At 37.5% G+C, this 19,145-nt stretch overlaps 1 protein-coding gene across 1 annotated transcript in view; it reads right to left on the reverse strand.

The window, feature by feature from the left end:
- The window catches only part of RP1 (RP1 axonemal microtubule associated), a 185,212-nt gene that overhangs the window by 146,199 nt on the left and 19,868 nt on the right, over nt 1-19,145 (reverse strand). The window contains exons 3-11 of the mRNA XM_068933834.1: nt 17,837-18,000; nt 15,733-15,819; nt 12,557-12,689; nt 7,777-7,928; nt 7,100-7,178; nt 3,902-3,977; nt 2,241-2,317; nt 2,107-2,138; nt 1,830-1,959 (exon numbers count right to left, since the gene is read on the reverse strand). Of these exons, the coding sequence (XP_068789935.1) occupies nt 1,830-1,959; nt 2,107-2,138; nt 2,241-2,317; nt 3,902-3,977; nt 7,100-7,178; nt 7,777-7,928; nt 12,557-12,689; nt 15,733-15,819; nt 17,837-18,000 (930 nt within the window). The remainder of the gene's footprint in view (nt 1-1,829; nt 1,960-2,106; nt 2,139-2,240; nt 2,318-3,901; nt 3,978-7,099; nt 7,179-7,776; nt 7,929-12,556; nt 12,690-15,732; nt 15,820-17,836; nt 18,001-19,145) is intronic.

Consider the following 19,145-nt stretch of genomic DNA (forward strand, 5'->3'; position numbering starts at 1 on the left):
GGACTTTATCCCAAAGCACATGCAAAAAAGCAGAGCCCCGACATGCAATTTTCAAGTCAATACATTGACTTCTGCTGTACATAACTAGTTGAGCCACTATGTAAACTATTGTACGTATGAGTAACCCAAACAAATCTGAAAGAAATGGAGGAAGATTTTGCTCTGGAAGCAGAAGAGTTATGTGATAGGGGCCTACATTCATTTTGTACTTGTGTTCATTTACTATCCTGAAATATTAGAATAGGAATACATATTTACTCCTGGGTCACTATGTCTACTCCTCTGATATCAGCACAACTTTATAATATTGTTCAGAAAAATCAAGCTCTTTCTGATCATCAGTTTAATTTCTAAGTATTACTAAGTCTTTGGAAGGCTGCAAATCATATTACTCATGGAAACATGTTTCTGACTTCCAACCTAATTAATTAACAGCCAGCTTACACCCATTTGGTTTTGATCTAACTTTGCTTCAAGATATTTAATTATACTTTGTGTATTTACCTACTGATATTTGTTGTAGTTGTGCATCGAGTTTGAAACAGTTATACACAGATTGATCATATTACTCATGTAAAATTGTACAGATAAGATTCATGGGGATTTTACACACAAAATAACATGTAAAATTGCACTAAAAATGTGCAGAAGGCAATAGAAATGCCACATGCTTATGTCTGAAAAATGCCACTAGAAACGCATGAATTCATAGAAAGGAAAGTACATCTGGATTAAAGTTGGGAAAGTATCTGCAGTGTGAATTTGAATTCTGCACTTCAGGAGATTAGAGGTTCTGTGATGTCTTGTGAAATCAAATTGGATATAATCCAGAAATCAAAGACACAGCACTAAAAATTATATACACTTCCTGCATCAGCACAGCTTAGAGATCAGATTCTTACAAGCAGTTAGCCTGTTCTTTCACAGAATAATTCACAGTTTGTGATCCTGAATGGAGCTCCTCAAAGGAAGGACACTGCCAGGAAACTGTTATTAGGCATTTGAAATACTCTGAAATGCTAGTGCCATTGATAAGAGATTTGAGTTCAAATTCAGAGTTCAAATCACTGGATAACTTGAACTCAAAAACTGATATTGATAACTGATAAAAATAGCTTTACCAAAATAGAGTAAAACTCACTTTCAAAGCTTGGTAATACTACTGATGCCCCATGTTATCCATTTGAGTTTTTGGGTGGCAGTTTTTCTGAGATGCTTTTATTGGCCATGCAGAGGAGGCCTGCTCTGCCTATACTCGTTGGTGTGTCCTGCAAGATTCTGTTCTGTCATCACTTCCGAAAAGATATATGTAAGGTTTTATGGAAGATATGAGAAAGGCTGAACAGCTCCATCACTACAAAGATAAAAAAAATGCTGGTGCCTGATCTGACACTAGCTAGAATAAGTGTCAGTAACATGGTAAGATGGACGCTGATAAACAGGAGAAACTGGAAGGAGAGTCATTAAAATCAAAAACAAGGATGAAACAAAACTAAATATATATAAAATCTCTGTTAATGAATTATACCTGGAAATTTGAAATTGTTAGTTTTGATGGATCTTTTCTAGTTACAGAAGATTTTAACTGCTCTTGCCATGAAAGGCAATGAAAAGATATCATATGAGATTTTCTTCTTCTTTTTTTATAGGTAACGTAAGCATATAATTTTTGAGTTCTTATAGTCATTAATATGTGTAAATGTTTTAAGGAAGAAAAATCATTATTATAATGATTTACTCCTATTCACAACAGGAATCACTACAGGAGACCACAGTGAACTATGAAGTTCTCCTTTCTTGCACATTTTATGCATAAAACCATACTTTACCATATTTGTTTTTCTTGTCACCAAGAGCATCAACTTTGCCGTCTGGATTGAGGCATATGAAACCACGGGTGAGCCTGTTGTAGAACTGAAGTGTATTGCCTTCTTGAAACTTCCACTTTTCAGCAGCCCACTGGTTTTTTAAACAACAGGAAGAAAAGACTTATGAAATACAGGAATTTGAGGTACGTGAGAACAACTGACCTGATTTCACTCAAAGCCTAATTTGAATATTATCACATCCATAGCTTAAAATAACAATAAAAAGGTAAGTTCTTACACTTTCTTCTCTCTTGAGTTCCAGCTCTTGTCCTATACAGAAAAAAAGCATATGATTAATTTATACAGCAACCTCATGCCCTCTGATACCTCTATAGTGAGGCTGGGTTCTCCTCCCCACCAGTTTTCACTTACTTCCAGAAAATGGGCTGGCATCTGTCACAGTCAGTTCTCTAGCAATTTTGCCATCATCCTGCCCATGGTCCAGCCATCTAAAAATCAGAACTCTTTTCAGTATAATAAACTTTATTGGCAATTCCCACAATACTCTGTGTAAGATAATTGCATGCTAAAGCTTCCTATTGTGTTCATTAAGGTCCCAAGGCTGCCAAGCAGCAATGTAAAAATCCAGCTTTAAGGAAATTAGCTTGACTTTTGCAAAGTACTTTTCTATTTTTAATTTTCCTTTTTTTTTGTTTGATTCTTGATGAAACATATACCTAAATGTTTTCCTGGATTGACATACAGGGGTGTAAGCCAGTTCTTACAAATCAGAGGTCAGACTGATCCCAGATCAATAACAAAAGGTGCAGTGGCCTGATGTTTTCTCTTCCTGTCTACAAGAACACTACAGCACAATGAAAACTTTACCATGTCCCACAAATCCCTACTCAGGAAGGCAAATCCAACACAAGCAATACTCCCACTATGTCTCAATTATGCTTTTACAATGCCTTTGTACTTGCTTCACATATACTTGCATAAATTAAGTCTAAGCCCATTTGAGTCAAAGGGATTCACACATCGTGAAAACAAAATCAGCAAGAATGGCATCAGCCTCTAACAATAACTAGCACATACACTGTGTTTTTCTGCCTGAAATGGATTTGAACTCTCTCTAAATTATGTATGGAACTAGCATTATAGATGTCTTGATAGCAGTTCATCTCATCTAGAATACAGAATCAAAATTAGGTCAGGCAAAGATGAGGTGCTGTATCTGATAGGCAGAAAGCCCTTACTCACACATAAATCAGTTTCAGTGTGCACATCGCTCACTCGGAGCTGTCTCAGGCAGTTATTTATTCACTCAGAGAAGTGAGAGGAGAAAAATAGAATTGAAGTGCCACTGGCAAGCTGTAGCTGGATTCATACGTGACTGGATTTTACCATTCCTAATATTTGCACTTGATCTTTATCAATTATAATTTTTCCATAAGGTGTTGAGAATTAATCACGCTTAGATAAAATTAGAAGTGAGCTATAGAACAGAAGATTCAGAGGAGCAGCATCTACGGGGAGAAGGCAAGCAAGTTAGAATTGCTTCAAATTACGTTGCAGCTCACTAACAGGCTATAAGGCAAACGAGCAAAAAAGAGGAGCTCAGATAGCTGCATTAGTGACAGCTCTTCCACAAGATCTGGAAGTCTCATCCTGAGCTCAATGAACTCAGAGGTATTTTCCCCATTGACTTCAATAAAGTAGGCTTAGTCTCATGGAGATACAGCAGCCTCCTCTTCTGAAAAGTCTTGTATTTGATTACATGAAGAATAGATCTGCTGGTGTCAGATTCAAAAGGCTGGATATGCAGAATGTGCCAAAAAATCACCTATTACATATTTCACAAGGTGCAAGAATTTGCACTTTTCATTACTTATTCATTGCTTGTTCATTAGCTCAAATGCACCAGAGGTTAGGGTGGGCAGAACCTTTTATCATTAGAGAATTGTAAAAAGATTCAGATCTTTTCAGCTCACTTTTTAGGAAACATGCATCTTGCTTGATAGGACGTTTCAGAAGAAAAAAGTATAAGTAGAGCTTTATTAAAAACTGAATTCAATTGAAACACTACCAACCTGTGACAAAGGAAAGTATAATCCAGATCTGTGATAGGGTCCTTAATTACAACTTTGTCCAGAAACCAGCCATTTCCTTAGAACAAATTTCAAAATAAAAATTAGTTTATGATCAGCAGATTGAATGAAGTCTGACTTCCTACGGCTTTCCCTCTTTCGCTGGACCTGCAAAATCCTCAGCTCCATTAGTAGGTTTCTAGGGTCATGGCTGCCCTGATGGCTGGACAGGAGACAGTACATGTTCTAGCCAGTCTGGAGTTAGCTTATGGGCCTACAAGCTGCTCATTCTCTACCTAGCTGTCATGACCCTGTGAGAAGTGGAGCTTGGCCCCGACATTTGACCAGGAGCTGCATTTAAGCTCAGACCTTCACACATGGTCCTTGCCTGAGCTATGTTGTATATATGTATATGCATGCCTATATGTATATATAGGCCTATATGTATATATATATGCCTATATGTATGCCTAGCCACGTACCTTGATGATCCTGACCTCTTGATTTGATTTCATGGCTTGATCTTGGACCTGCCTGATCACTATGAATTTACTTGATGCCAGACTGTCAGGTGACCCTGGTTACCATCTTTGACTCTGCTCTTCTCTCCTTGTGTGAACTATGGGATTGTGCCTCTTGTCTGTAATGTCACTGCCCTTGCCTACCTTTCTGTCACCCATGGCTCCCTCTTTCCTACGGAACAGCCTGCCCTTGCTGCTTCCTGACAGTAGCAAGCCAGACAAAATGCGCCACTCTCAACTGCTGGAGTAGAAAGGATAGTAGGGAGAATGATTTTGGTGGCTCCATTCAACTGCTGGATCGTTTACTGGAGAATGTGTAAGTCTGTCGTACCAATTTTGTACCTTGGAGACCCTCCAGTGGGGAAAGGTAGAACCAAAAAGAAGAGAATGCGTAAACTGAATACATAAACTTAGAAATGTCTCCTTTGAAAAATAGACTAAAAATTAAACTGAAAATGCACTCCAAATTAGTCACATATTTGGCCTTATTCTGATCTTAAATTATACTTCAATTATACTGCAGTAGTGCTATGCTAGCGGTAACCCATTTTACTTAGATCAGAATCAGGCTCAGGAAGTTTCAACACAGATAAACCTCTTACTGTCAGGACTTCCAAAGACTTATTTATATAGGTCATCCAGTTAATCTCTTGCTGAAAATATATTAGTTAGTGCCCTACATACTGTAAGGTAAACAAAATTATTTTATATATTTGGATATACTAGAAGTGCTGTGGTTTTGAAAGTGAATTGTTCCAGGTCCCTATTGCTTTTTATTGCTCCGTATAACTCTTATTTAATGCAGTCATTCTAGAAGACATTTTTTAATCCAATAAAAATATCAACAAGGTTAGATAGCATCTTATCAAGATACTAGCACTTCCTCTGATTTTTATCAGCAGAATATATACTAGAATATATATATTTGAATATACATACTATTAGAATATATATAAGAAAAAACAATTATCCTTTGAGAGTTCAAGGGGTTAAATACTGCACTGTTTTCTTAATGATGAAACACTGTAAAAGGTAGTATAATTCTTTGGAATATTTCAAACATTCAGCAAGTTGATAGTTTAACCATTAGCCAGTTTAAAGGGTGCATACCACTTCCTATTCTGTTGGGTCATATTGACTAGCACAAAATAAAAAGAAAAAAATTGATTTTTGATGCTATTGGTCTCAGCTTACTGCTGTGAATCAAGCACTGCAGGAGCCCACCACAGAAAACTCCTTTATGACATACAAAAATATCAGTGTATATTGGGCTCTCCCTTGAAATCAGCTAAGCGAATTGAAGGGCTCGAAAATGGAACCTATGTTAACATGAGAATCTTAAGATACAACGAAATCTGGATGGAAAGCTAACTAAAAGCCAAACCAAACCAAACCAAAAGCCAAAAGAAAACATAACTCAATTACTTATCAGAAAGAAGGTTGTTAACAAGACTGAAATGGGATTGCACTCACTATATCTAGCTCTGGTCTACTAACCTCCAGGAGTCCACAAAACTATTTATGGAGGGTCCATAGAAGGTAAAAGACAAATGTAAGTCTGCTCTCAGAATGTTTTGCAGAAGGGTCCGTGTCTCCACTGGAAGTTTTTAGAGAAGTTCACAAACCAAAGAGATCAAAGGCACCTGGACTGGACAATTTTTCTTTCCTCCCACTTTTTCAGTGCAGACACAGAGAAAGAAACTATCTCATCATGTTTTTCTTTTGAGTTCGGCATAGCCTGCCTGAGTTTCTATGTGTATAGTACAAGCAAATCTTTAACTAACTAAAACAGAAATAGTAGAGAGGTTCATTAAAACAAGAGGCTGCAAATAAAGGGCAGACTTTGAGAAAATCACAGCAGGTGGCACTGGGGTGGAGGAGAAAAGCAAGATCTGCCTCATACAAACGTTTTTCTCAAAATTATTTTCCTTCCCAGTCCTATGTACTCGTATGAAAAAAACTGCTGAGAAGTTGTAGGGATGACTGTTCCTGTCTAGAGTCCTTATTCGGAAGGAACCATTTACTCATTAATTGTGCTCTCCACCAGTTGTCTGCCAGAAAAAGAGAGAAAGTAAGTAAACAAAACCTCCACCATCTCTCCATCTAGAAGTAGGGTAGGAAAGATACTGCAGAGAAAGACATTATCTTCACTCCTTTATCCTCTCAAAAGTTATCTGAGTACTATCTCTGATTGAGCCATGGATTAGAGTCACCCAGCTATGGCCACTCATGGAGGAGGACTACAAAGCAGATGTTGTATTCTTTCCTCTACACATAGAGAAAAAGTTGAGGTGTTCTACCTATTCAGGTAAATAGGGGAAGAGGTGTTTACAAAATGAGGCTTGTGACTGCAAGCAATTTTATGTTTAAATGATGAGATATTGTAGCCAAAGTCTCCAAATGCATCTTTTTTTTTGTGGGGATTAGTCTAAAATGACAGAACAGTAACATTTGGTGTCCTTAACTTAATGGTTGAGAGTATGGTGAAAGAGAAGAGAGAATATTTGAAATCTGTGATGGTACAAGAATGTAACTGTGTCACTTACAGTTTTATTATTAGCCTTTATCTCTCACTTCTAAAATATCTTTATAATATTCTATTTTAGAAATACATACTGTATTTTAAACAAAGGATGAATAACTTTGTACGCAGTATTCAGTGACTACAGAGATTTCTGACCTGAGCCAAGACCATTGTGTCCAATAACAATCTTGTACAAAGGTCCAAGGTGCACAGCTTCAACAGGAAAGATGTCAGTCTATAATCAATCAAAAATAATTCAGTAAGATCCAAAAAGCAAAATAATCTTCAGTCCTGGAATCCAAAAGGTCTACTTAAACCCACAAAACTCTTGTCAAGCACAAACTGTGAAATATCAGTTACGGATAGTATCAGAACAAATCAAGCAAGACAGGTTTCTTGAAACAACAGAAATAACTAAACCTGATCACTTTGCTAATGGGAGTAGTTCCATTCAAATGAGTGGGATTAGAGTCAGAGAACATAACTCCTCCTAAAGCTTAATTGACTAAACAGTTGCAACCTGCAGCAGATTTCAACATTAGAAATGCAGATATAAAATGTATATAAAGTTTTGTTTTCTCCACTTTAAATTCAAACTAATAAAAGAATTAAAAGTATGTAGTTTATCTATTTTATAAATAAAAATTTTAATTGTCTTCTAGAAGCATTGATAAATCTTTTGAAAGTAACTCTGGCTTACTTATGCAATTTTGGGGGAACACTGCAATGCAGTAATTATCTTTTTTATAATTGCACCTTGCCCTGGGATAAGAACTCAACTGAGAGAGAAAAGCCAGCCAAAAAGATGAGAAAATGCATTGTTTTTTACTCACTTGTCCTTTTAAAAAATTCTTAGGTTTCTGTGACCGGTGCAGTTGTCTTGATCCTGTATCACCTTTTTCTCCGTAAACAGACATATAGACATCAGCTTCAGTTCCAGCATTCCATAGCTCTCCTGTTGTCACGTGCACTTCATAGACGGTCACTGACAATAAAAGATGACAACCTTTTATATTGGAAACACTGCTGTACCTACAATATCACCCAGCTGCAAAAGTGACTGTAGAGTCCAAATATATCTGTATAAAGTTTTAAAAACCCTGTTAAAAGTTAAGTAAAATTATGTACAAACTTGTTTTTTTTTAATACTGTCATTATGGGGAATGCAAACAGAATTGAGCTTCAAAGGCACAACAGTATTTCTTCGTCCTGCAGCACCACTTGAAGTCATCAAAAAGCAGAAAAGTAAACAACATAAATTTAAGATTAGGGTCAGCATAAGTGAGATGAAAACTAAAACAATCGACAGGAGTCACTAGCCTCTTGAACACATTGGTTAACCAAACATGCAAAAATCTAGCATCATAGTTTTCATTTTTTAGGATCTTAGAATTCAGAAAGCTTTATTGCTTTAATATTGTAGTGCTTCATGCAATAGGATAGTATGAAAATTCCATATGAAAATGTTTTAAATTTCCATATGAAAATTCATTAAACACTGTAAATTTGTGAAGAAAAATCTAGGACTTAAGTTTAATAAATTGGCTATTTAATGGAAATATGTAATCCACAGTAAAACAAAGTTTGAGTCAAAAGCCTACGAAACTACAGTAAAAACTATGACACATAAATATATATATATATCAATAGAAAATTGTGCTTATTAAAATGCAGATGCAGGAAACTCAGAAAATTCAGAATTAAGATAAAAATACGTAATTGCACTCTTTAGAAAGGAACATGAGAAACGCATTTTGTTCAGCCAAATGAGATGCAAAGAGAACGAATGAAAGGGGGAGAAAACAATCTCCAGTTCTGGCATACAAGCTCTCCTTCTTCTTTGGGATGTAGGTATCCTTGTCATTCTCTGCCTTGCAAATAGAAAAGACTTTCTGGACCACTGGGTCTGGAAGCACATCAACATTATCATCATTCCATTTTCAGTTCCCACTTGAAATATACTATGAAGTTTGACTCCAATTCATCAGTAGGAGATTGCACCCAGATCTCACTCTCCTGATGGCCAAACACCTTCTTTTAATAACCAGTGCCAATTTACTCATGATTAATCCACATCTGCACTTGTGCCAAGTGGCTTTTCAGTCTCTCTTGATATTAATTTCTTTATGTTTCTCTCACATTTATTTCTATGGCTTTTCTGCATGGTTTACCATATGAGCTGTTCTTAAGTTAGTTTGGATAGAACAATCTAGTTAAACAGATATTCAGTCTGCACAGGTTATTTTAATGTGCCCACACAGAATTGTATGATATAGTGTTAGTTTGCTTCTAACATCAGAGTGAACTCAATTAGATGTGCTCACTGGGTCACTCTACGTTCCACTGGAATTTTGTACTACAGACATACATTTTTAAAAATCTAAGATAGAAGCTTGAAATAGTTAAATAAAAAATTCAAGCAGTTTTCACAAGTTTTGACACCGCTCTTAACCTTACATAAGGCTAAGGATCATGCTGGTATGATTCTTGCACTTTTTATCCTAGGTAATAGGCGCTTGTCTTTCCTTTAGATATTCCATGGAATAGTGTGCAGAACAGAGATTAAGAGAAGGAACTATATTCTTTACATCTATTTTTGTCTATAAGTGTAGAACATTAAATTTGTAAACATAGTATCATAGTACTCTAAAATTAGAAAGTGTCAGGATTACGGTTATTTGTGAAACTTAGTTTTTCCGCTCTATGTCTATGAATTATGAGAATAGAACAAACAGGTAGAATGTATATCTTTGTCTGATCAACCAGTATGGTAGGGAAAAAAACAGTCATATATTCAGGCGCAGAAGCTTCTGACAGTTTTAACAGCATAGTCCTCTACTAGCTTTTTCCTCAAAATATACGTGCCTCAATACTCAAAATAGTCTTCATTTAACAACTGACAGTTAATGTTTTATTTTATCCACACTGTTCACCCTGTCACCACCTGATCTGTCTATGTCCCTAAGTTTTTTCTTTAAAGTATCTACGTGAACTGGTACCCCATTCTATGCAAAGGCTGTGGCAGAGGCAGGAAAGAGAATCCATTTCTCCACATCACCACTCCCATATCTAAAACCACGACAATCCTCTCTCTTCCTACAAGTCCCTCCTTTGTTAACTCTCCATTTTCCGCTTTCTGTGACAAGAAAAGTAGAGGTCCAACAGTCACCAAATACTGTGTAACACTGATTTATCACCAGGGAACAGTTCACTGTCATATATTTAAAGACTGCGTCATAATGCATGAGTAGAAGGAGACAAAATTAGGATAGCTCAGGAAGAAAGTCAAGTGCATTAGTGTTCAGTCCCTCAAAACCAGAGCCATGAGGTCTCTCTGTAATACTTCTTAACAGTTTTGTTTAATTCCCACTTTTTTCCCGTGAATATAAAAGACTGTTAAATCAGAAAGTATTTCAGCCTCTTTTTATTCAGAAATTGGCTTTAAAGTGCTTTTCATCATCTCTCTTTCAGACTGAATCCAGTCCTCTTCACTTGTTCTGTTATCAAACTATCTTCTCTGAAGTTAAAAGCTATGTTCTCTTTTCTGTCTCATGCAGAAACACAATATTGGGAAAAAGAGGCAGAGGCTGTCTTTCAATTACTGACTTAGAGCTGAAACTCCCTTCTCCCAACCATCAGCACGACCCCTATTATACTGAGGTTGCCAGAAGTACACAGAAGTTCTTTTCTTCCTTTCCTGTGTGAGGAAGAAACTACCAATGATAAAATGCAGATTGAGAGGATGTTTTAAGTGTGCTGTTGTGCTCTATGATGTATCAAGATTACCTGATAATAAAAATCTTTCATTATTTCTTTATTTCAGAAACAAAGAAACAACTTAGAAAGAAGAGCCTGAAATTAGAAGGTGAGAACGGTCAAGGTCCCAGAATGTTAAGTAAGGAAGGGCTGGAAAAGAACAGATACTGCAGGGAAGGGAACTAAGCATATTCAGTTTAACAATATGTTAGTGATCATTAATTACTGTTTATTTTAAAGGCTGGATTTTTTGACTACTGTGCTTGTATGCACCCTATGCTAATAATGTTAAGAGTCTCCCAAAGAGCTCAGATCTGAGAAGAAGCAGGCTGCCCCTGAGGCTTTTTCACTCCTTGGGGGCATAAAGGTGCTAGCCACGCAGGATGCCAAATCACTGTGATTTGTGCTGACCTGCCTTTCTTTGCAGCATTTCATAAGCCATTTACCGCTGCTAGCTAGACTGCTGGAGAAAATCTTTCCTGCAATTCTCTTTTTCTTTTAAATGCATATTAATGAGGCATAAACCTTTTTTCCACTCTTTTTTTCAGGTTCTTAACCTCAATGCTCAGTCATCATAGGCAGAAATACAGGTCAAGGCCACCCAGCTCTTTATTACTAAGACGCCCCGTGGCACGTTTCCCCACATTCATGTGCCATTTTCCAGACCTTCAATTTCATTTACTTCCTCTTCCCCTAATCTGTACCCACAGCAGTGATGGGTATTACAATTTCATTCTTTCATGACTAGCAAAAGTACTGCAATATCACCAGGTACTGCTGTATTATTAACATTCTGAAAAGTAGGTCAGTAGGTTTTAGACAGCATTGGATGGGTATTTCTCATACTCCATTAACCTTGAATTCTGCAGTTGATCCGATCTTCCCAGGAAGGGAGAAGAAGAGGACCTGGAAACTGTCCCCGGTCTTGCTCAAGTGAAAACTTCACTATTATTGGTGATGCTGTGACATTTCCCCCTCTACCTTCACATCCTAAAGGATAGGAATCCCTATCCCAGCTTCTTGCTCCCTCACCCACATCTCTCCTTAGATACACAGATCCTGCTCTTGTTAGTTCTTGTACTTTCCTAGGGCCAGGAAGGAGCAATGCCAGCTGTTGAGAAGCCAAGAGGAAGCACAGTCTTTGCCTACCCCCTTCCCCTTGCTGAAGCAGAGAGACCATATAGCAACAGCCTCTAGCATGGGGGACAGGGATTGGTGTGGGACAGCAAAGAGCAGGGCGTTACAACTACCGATACTATAACAGCAGCAGCACCTAATAATGTTGGCATTGTTTGGTATCATGGACCTTTAGAATTACAAATCAATCCTGACTTTAGTATGTCAGTAATGGTGCTTTTTATACTTAAGTATTTTGAAATATTGTTAAAATTGTATTCCAAACATAGAAATTAAAACTAAAATAGCAGTTACAATAGTCATATCAGAACTATAATTCTTAGTTATTGCAAGTAGGGTTTGTGATCTGACTCACGGTGACTTCATGGTTGTCATATGTTTATTTTGTTTCTTGATTTTTTTAAATAAAAATGCAAACCAATATCTGTAGATGTCTTTACTATTATCTCTATTTTAAAGCAAACATAGATGCTGAAGATCTTAACCAAAACAGGACTCTTTTTGATTGGGAAAATTTAGCTCTTTAGACTCTGCCATGTCCTCTCCAGTGATTTTTAACCTTTTACTGAGGTTACTGAGTGTGCCCAGTAATCACAGGAAAAGAGCACAGAAGAAGTGTGATAGCTGCCAAAAAGTAATAGAGAGGCTGATGAAAGCAGCAAGTTCATCTTTATCAGCTTAATTTTTGGCCTGACTTGGCTGATGTGGTATTATGCTTACCTGGAAGAATAGGCTGACCCTGATGTAAAACTGGAAGCTCCAGACAGATTTCTCCATCAGCTTGGTCCCAGGCTAGCCATCGATGTGCGGGGAAGTAAAACTGCTCCCCTGAGTACAGGTTCAGTAACTGCACCTAAAGCAGCACCAAGAATTTTAAGAAAGTTTAAGTCACTGAGGCCTCAACTGGAGTAGCAGAGAACTGTATCTGCGGAGATCTGCCGAAATCTGTGCAGGCAGAGTTCCGCGCTAACAAATTTGATCACAAACATGGGTTTGGGGCATATCTGTTCCCTGGATACAAATATCCCCAATCTGACTTCTCTCAGTCAGATTCAAAGGCATAAGTCAGGGTAATTCAAGTAAAGCCAAAAAACCAGGAATTATTGGCTCAGATGCCATCCTGAAAAATACAGCCATGTTGTTCCAGTTAGTATATCCACGTGGACTTATACTAGGCGGTATGGCTTACCAAACAGGTAGGTTCTGACTGGGAAGCTCTTCAGTGCTTACAATCGCATTCCTTTAGCCTGTTTTCTTATTATAACAGAAATTAAAGGAATAGATTTTGATTCTTCAACGCTGCTTGTGGCATAAATGCACTATGAAAGTGCTAGCCGCAACACTAACACATCATAGGCAATTTTCTTCCATATCCAACTTGTAATACATAGTTATCGTAGCAAAGGGACTGTGTGCACACTAGCTGAAGAAGAGAAAGAGTTCTAGTTAATCTATAATTCAAAGTATTCCGTAGTCAGCATTTCAGAGATTGCTATATATTTGAATAGTCCTTGATCATGCTAATTTATGCTAGGAGCTATGCTAGATTTTGGACCAACTGAGAGAACCAAAAACACTTCTACCCATAATTTTACTCCTGCTCTGTGCTTTATAGAATCTTAGCTCCTTAATTGGAATATTAAATAAGTTCAAAATTACTGTGAACACTTTTATCTTTTTTACTGCTTAAATATTAAACTTTAAAGAGATTCGTCTTGTCTGAAAAACGTAGCATAACCTCAGCCTGCCAACATGTACTGTAGGCTCTTGCGAAGGGAACTTGGAGTTAGCAAATTAACACCTTTGCTGTCATTTGCTGGCCTAAAACCATTTCAGCACAGGACCACCACAGAAACCATGGAATAGTCAGGGAATACTAGCAGGTCTAACTGCCAGCAAAGCTATGATTTATACAGGACTTTCTCTTAATTTCAAATCTTCCATAAAATGTAGGTTTTGCAAAGAATAACGATGCTGAGTGTCTGACCAGCTCACTGCATGTAGTTGTTTCATTTCAATGTAATCTAGAAAACAGCGGCTATATGCATTTTGTACTCTATCATACAAAATGTTAGGTTTCTTGCAAAGCATATTTACTAGCTTGTATTTAGTTCCTTTGATTCTGTTCCCAAAGTTTCAAAGAGGGCTGAAACCAGTTTCAAACGCTGGTTGATGAATCACTGCCTAAAACTGCGGCTGATTGACTGAGATTTGGTAAGGAGGCAAAACAAAACTTGTAAGCCAAGAATCAACAGAATACACTGAAGTGCTGAATCTTTTCTTCTTCTTCTTTTTCTTTTTATACTTTTGCTATTGGCTTAAATTAAAATATTCCAGCTGGGAAGTGAGAAGTGGAAAATATAACTTTTCATTTTTTCTTTTCTTTTCTTTTTTCAGACTTTTTTAATCTTCCAGTATAAAGGAATGTGTTATATACAACCAGACATTGCAGCCTCTGTTCACAAAAACCAATGTACAACCAACATGGAAAGCTTCATTTGTTGATTTTATGTTAACCAAACTTCTAATACAAAGATTAAGCAAATGAACCGTTTCCACACAAAAATTTTGCTGTTCTTTCTAGCTGCTCTTCAGCTCAAATACACTTTAGGAGTAGCTGGTAACCTATCCCTCTGCATCACAGGACAAACCTAAGAGGCATTTTTCACCCTTTCATTGTGAGCCCACATGCACTTATGAAAAGAAAACAGAAGAAGTATCTTAAATGGTATTCTGACTTCAGCATTCCCCAAAACACAGCACAGCTAAGAAACAAATAGTTCAGCATTTTTCCAGGCAATCCTCAGCTGAACTGAACAGATATAATCCCTAGAATTCTAGCATGAAACCTCTCAGACATAGCAAACTACCTGTGACACGATATGTCAACATAGGCATGCAATGGCCAGAGGCATGCACTCAAAGGATCTTGCCTAAACTGTAGCTAAGACTACCTGGATCATACTTGCTTCGTCTTCTTACTGAGTCTCAGTTTCAAATAAAAACAGCTAGTTAAAGCACTGGATAGCCACAGAGCTCAAACGTTCATTAGTGAATGTTTAACTTCAGTGGACACTTTCCATTAGATATGAGTTTACCCTGAAATATGGGTTGCAATAGTGAGTTCACCTGGAGATTCTAAAGCACTTTATAAACTGCTATTTCCTAACTGAAGGATGAAAAACCCTGGCACAAAGAAATAAAGTAAAATCATCAGGCCCACAATGATATATCACTGGCACATTTAGTACATCACTGATGTTAAGGATAGATAAAGCCAGGTCCTTTCATTCCCAGTCCAGTAACTTGCATACTACACCCCATCACTGAAGCTAGAAACAGAACCAGCTGATTGTCTTCTCTTTAATATCTTCGCTTCACTTGCATTGAGATCACTTTGAAATGAAGGGGGAAAGGAATTTGTTATTGTCTTTTTTTCCTCAGAAATACAGAATTAGAAACATTTGGACTGTAGCATTAGTGCTGTGTAAAAGAACCCAGAGTCAGCCACAGATCCGAGAACTTGGCTAGACAGAGTTCAATGTCTTTCCAGGTTTCAACAAACTCTACACACTCTCTCGCACACAAAGGTTCCAGAAGACTCAGTCTACAGCAGCCAGGTTAGGCAGCCTTCCTTGCTAACCAGCCATTCATTTTTAAAGAAACAGAATGTGCAGTTCTAAATAAACTGCAAACAAACAGGTAAGACAGATACCATCATAAGTTGTCATTAATTCCCCACAAAAAAAGCTCATCACAAATAATATCTTAAACGAAGCTGTAAGCATTTCATGACGCTAACGTATGTGTTCCAAGGACTTTTCTGATTCTCATTATGGCTCCATTGTCACAGTGACTGCTTTTGGAAATATAAAATGCCTGCTCACTGCTTTTACCTCATCACAGCGCCATGCGGGGAAGTTCCCTGCATTTGTGTGTCCTATGCGTATTTTGTAGAGATCTCCTATGTTTCCAGTATTAATCTGTGAAAGGAACACAATTAATGAAATATAGAACATTCCTTACAAGAAAAAGATATGCAACAGAAATTCAATTGGTAACTGTCAGGTGACATTTCTGTTTAGAGGAATATTCCATGTTAAATATTCTGACATTTAAACCAGCGTTTCCAATGTATTTTGTTCCAGATGATCATTAGAAGCTTGGCTTTTTTAAAGGACCACCCTCTGGCAAACCTGTTGGCCTGCCAACACCCTTTAAATGACCTGAGAGGCTGCTGGAGCTATTTTGTCCCTCACTGAATACTGGTCTCCCTGGGAGATGAATACAGACTGTAGGAATAACTAAAAAACATTGGACTGGCATCAGAACTTGACTCAGTTCAGCATCTGCACCACTGACCTGATGCCGATCTCTGTTTCCTAAGCACCATCCAAGTACCTCTGAGTACTTTTTTCCTCACCCTCCAGGAGGGTATGCCTTACAATTTTGGAAACAATTGTGTTCAACTTTGTTGTTTCTTTTTATAAACCATTTCAATAATAAACCTCAAAAGCTGTGTTTGAAAGATTAGCTCTTGGGCAGGCTGGACAAGTGTGTCCAGTACAGATAACAGTGTGCTGAGGGAACAGCTTTGTATGAAGGTTATTCAAACCAGTAGTTATGAACTTAAGCGTAGAAATAGAAACCTTATCTTCAAGGCACTGGAAACACACCATGAGTGTCTCGCCTCCTTGCTGTATCATTTTCTACCTCTGATGTAGCCTGGAATTGCTGTCCTTTATTCTATCTCAACAGAATTCATTCTCTGTTTTCATTTACTTTGTAAAGATGGGTATGAACCAAACTCCCTGTACTGTGAACTTCCCTGAACTTACTGTTATAAACAAGAAAGACAGAACAGTTAGGACAGACCGGAATTAATTTAGATTTAGCATAGAGTATAAGCAGAGCAGCTTGCTTCTTTCTATGCATTTCAGAGCAGGCATTCCTAACTGTCATCAGCGCTGTGAATATTCACCTAAGAGGCAAATCTTAGGGATCTTAGGGATAGTTTCCATATTTTGCATTTCAGAATCATTGGAGGTTAAATGAATAACTACCATCGAAGCAGGAAACAAAAGCAACAACAAGTCTCGTCAAGAGGGTGTTTTTAATCAGTCAGGAACATGGTTACCTATTCTATCTGCTCCTTTGAATCCTATACCTGTTTTTTGACATTTCAGATGGAGAATGGCACACTGTCAGAGGTGTGTGTCAGAGATATCCTCCATCAGGCTGAAGAGAGCTAAGAATAAAATTTCCTACATCCCAGATAGCTGTGAGACTACTATGAAAAAGGTGAGTGCTTCAACAGTGGCAGCATCAAGTACCCTCTCTCGGAAGAGGACTTGCTATCCTGGATACTAATAGACAGAAACACCTACTACGTTGCCCTATAGCACGCGTCTGCTCGAGATACACATTGACGATTTAACATACACACTCAAGCTATGCAGCTCTTGCTAAGAGACTTATTTTGGCTCTCTTCAATCATTATGGCACAAGAATGATGGGAGAGAAACTTGCTTTTGTAATTTGTAGAAGCAGCAGCTTCAGACAGGCTTACACTAAATTTATTACAGGTATAAAAATACCCATTAATTTAAAAATGGCAGAAGGGAATTAAGAGAGTTCAGAATTTACTCCATACCCTAATTCTTCATTTCCCCATCTCATTTCTAATATTGTTGCTCCATTTCAAATTTAAAAAATGAGCAAGTATCTGTTTTTTTCTACTTCTTGGTCATTTCTTGGGCACTCTGCAAACTGACTAACAGCTCTTCTTAAATGAATAAGAAATACGCTGGATCAAACTGGCGTCTGGGTGGGAGTGAAGGGGAAAGGATACCAAATTTAGCTCCATATTTAAGTCCTGGTTCTTGTTTGCAAATACTTACACCACACAAAAACTGATTGTCTTTTCATCATAGAGCTTTTGAAATTTGATGTAACCTGGCACAATACAAGCAGGCAATAAAATGAATATATATTACTTACTGTGAAGATGTCTTCATTGCCTCTCTGAAATAATTTCCCTTCCTCTCCATCAAGAAAAATAGGTCCTGAACTGCTGCGGTCCCCATACAACGTAACATAAACCTGTGAGCTTGTTCCTGCAGTTGGCATATCACCGGTGCGGACTGACAACTTCCATTTCCCAGCTATCAAAAGATAAAAAGACTTATTGAATTACTTAAACTGAAGTTTCCCAAGTAAAATGCATTTCAGTAATCAGAATTCTAAATAGTATAATACTGATGAGTACAAAAATATATATTTCATAAAAATACAGCCGGTAAATACTGAATTTGCCAAGTTGGGCGTGCAAAAATCAGGAAGTGTCAAGTTGTATTCACGTCTTTTACCCTATACATATGCCATATGACAAAGTCAAATTACAAGATCTCCGACTACGTCTCAGATGCTCTATTTGAAATATGGCACCAAATTGTATCGAATAGGACTTTCTGTTTTAAGATATATCAACTTTGCACAATGCAGTACTGTGGAATGTCATCCATGCTGGCTTTGAACTAGCTGCATCTGGAATGGCAAATGATATAATCACTTCAAGCATCAAGGTCTCCTAAAGCTAACTGGCTCTGCTGAAGAAAAAATACCTTAGGAACAGATCCACACTAACAGAGCTCTGAATCAGTATCTCTGTAAGGCTACGCTGGGCTATGCAGATGTAAGAGCTCATTTGGAATCCACTTAGGCATTACCAACGTTCTTGCATTGCACAGCATTGGCATCATACCCTGAGATACCAATGGATACTCTCTTGTCAATGTTTTTTACAGTCAAAATAATTCCAGAATTATAAAAACCGAACACCTGGGTTTATATTTTGGTTTAGTGAAAGATGAGTATCTACAAACTGGAATTTAGAGAAATGGCATTACTGAGGGATGGCTGATCACAGCAGCATGTTAATAGGGATATTATGAAGAAATAGAAAACCCTTCTCCTGACCTTTTCTAATCAGGTGGTACCCATCTCAAATGATACACATGCGGGGGCCTCCCAAGCTTGCTAAGATTGTTTTACACCACTGATTAATAATGCCTCTTTTGCAAGAGAACTTACTTTAAAATACAGCAACAGCAATAGAGGGTTTTAGTGACAGAAGAAGCTCCCTACAATGTAATCATTTATCTCTGCTAACCATTTTACCTATAATAATGACTTTCCCCTCCATCACAATATATTTGATCCAATCTGCTCGGACTAAAATACTGAGAAGTAACATACTAATGGCATGATATGATGACTTCTGTGTTTCCCGGCTACTTGAAATGTTTAA

Source organism: Struthio camelus, chromosome 2 (assembly GCF_040807025.1).
Source record: "Struthio camelus isolate bStrCam1 chromosome 2, bStrCam1.hap1, whole genome shotgun sequence".
Taxonomy (NCBI): Eukaryota; Metazoa; Chordata; class Aves; order Struthioniformes; family Struthionidae; genus Struthio; species Struthio camelus.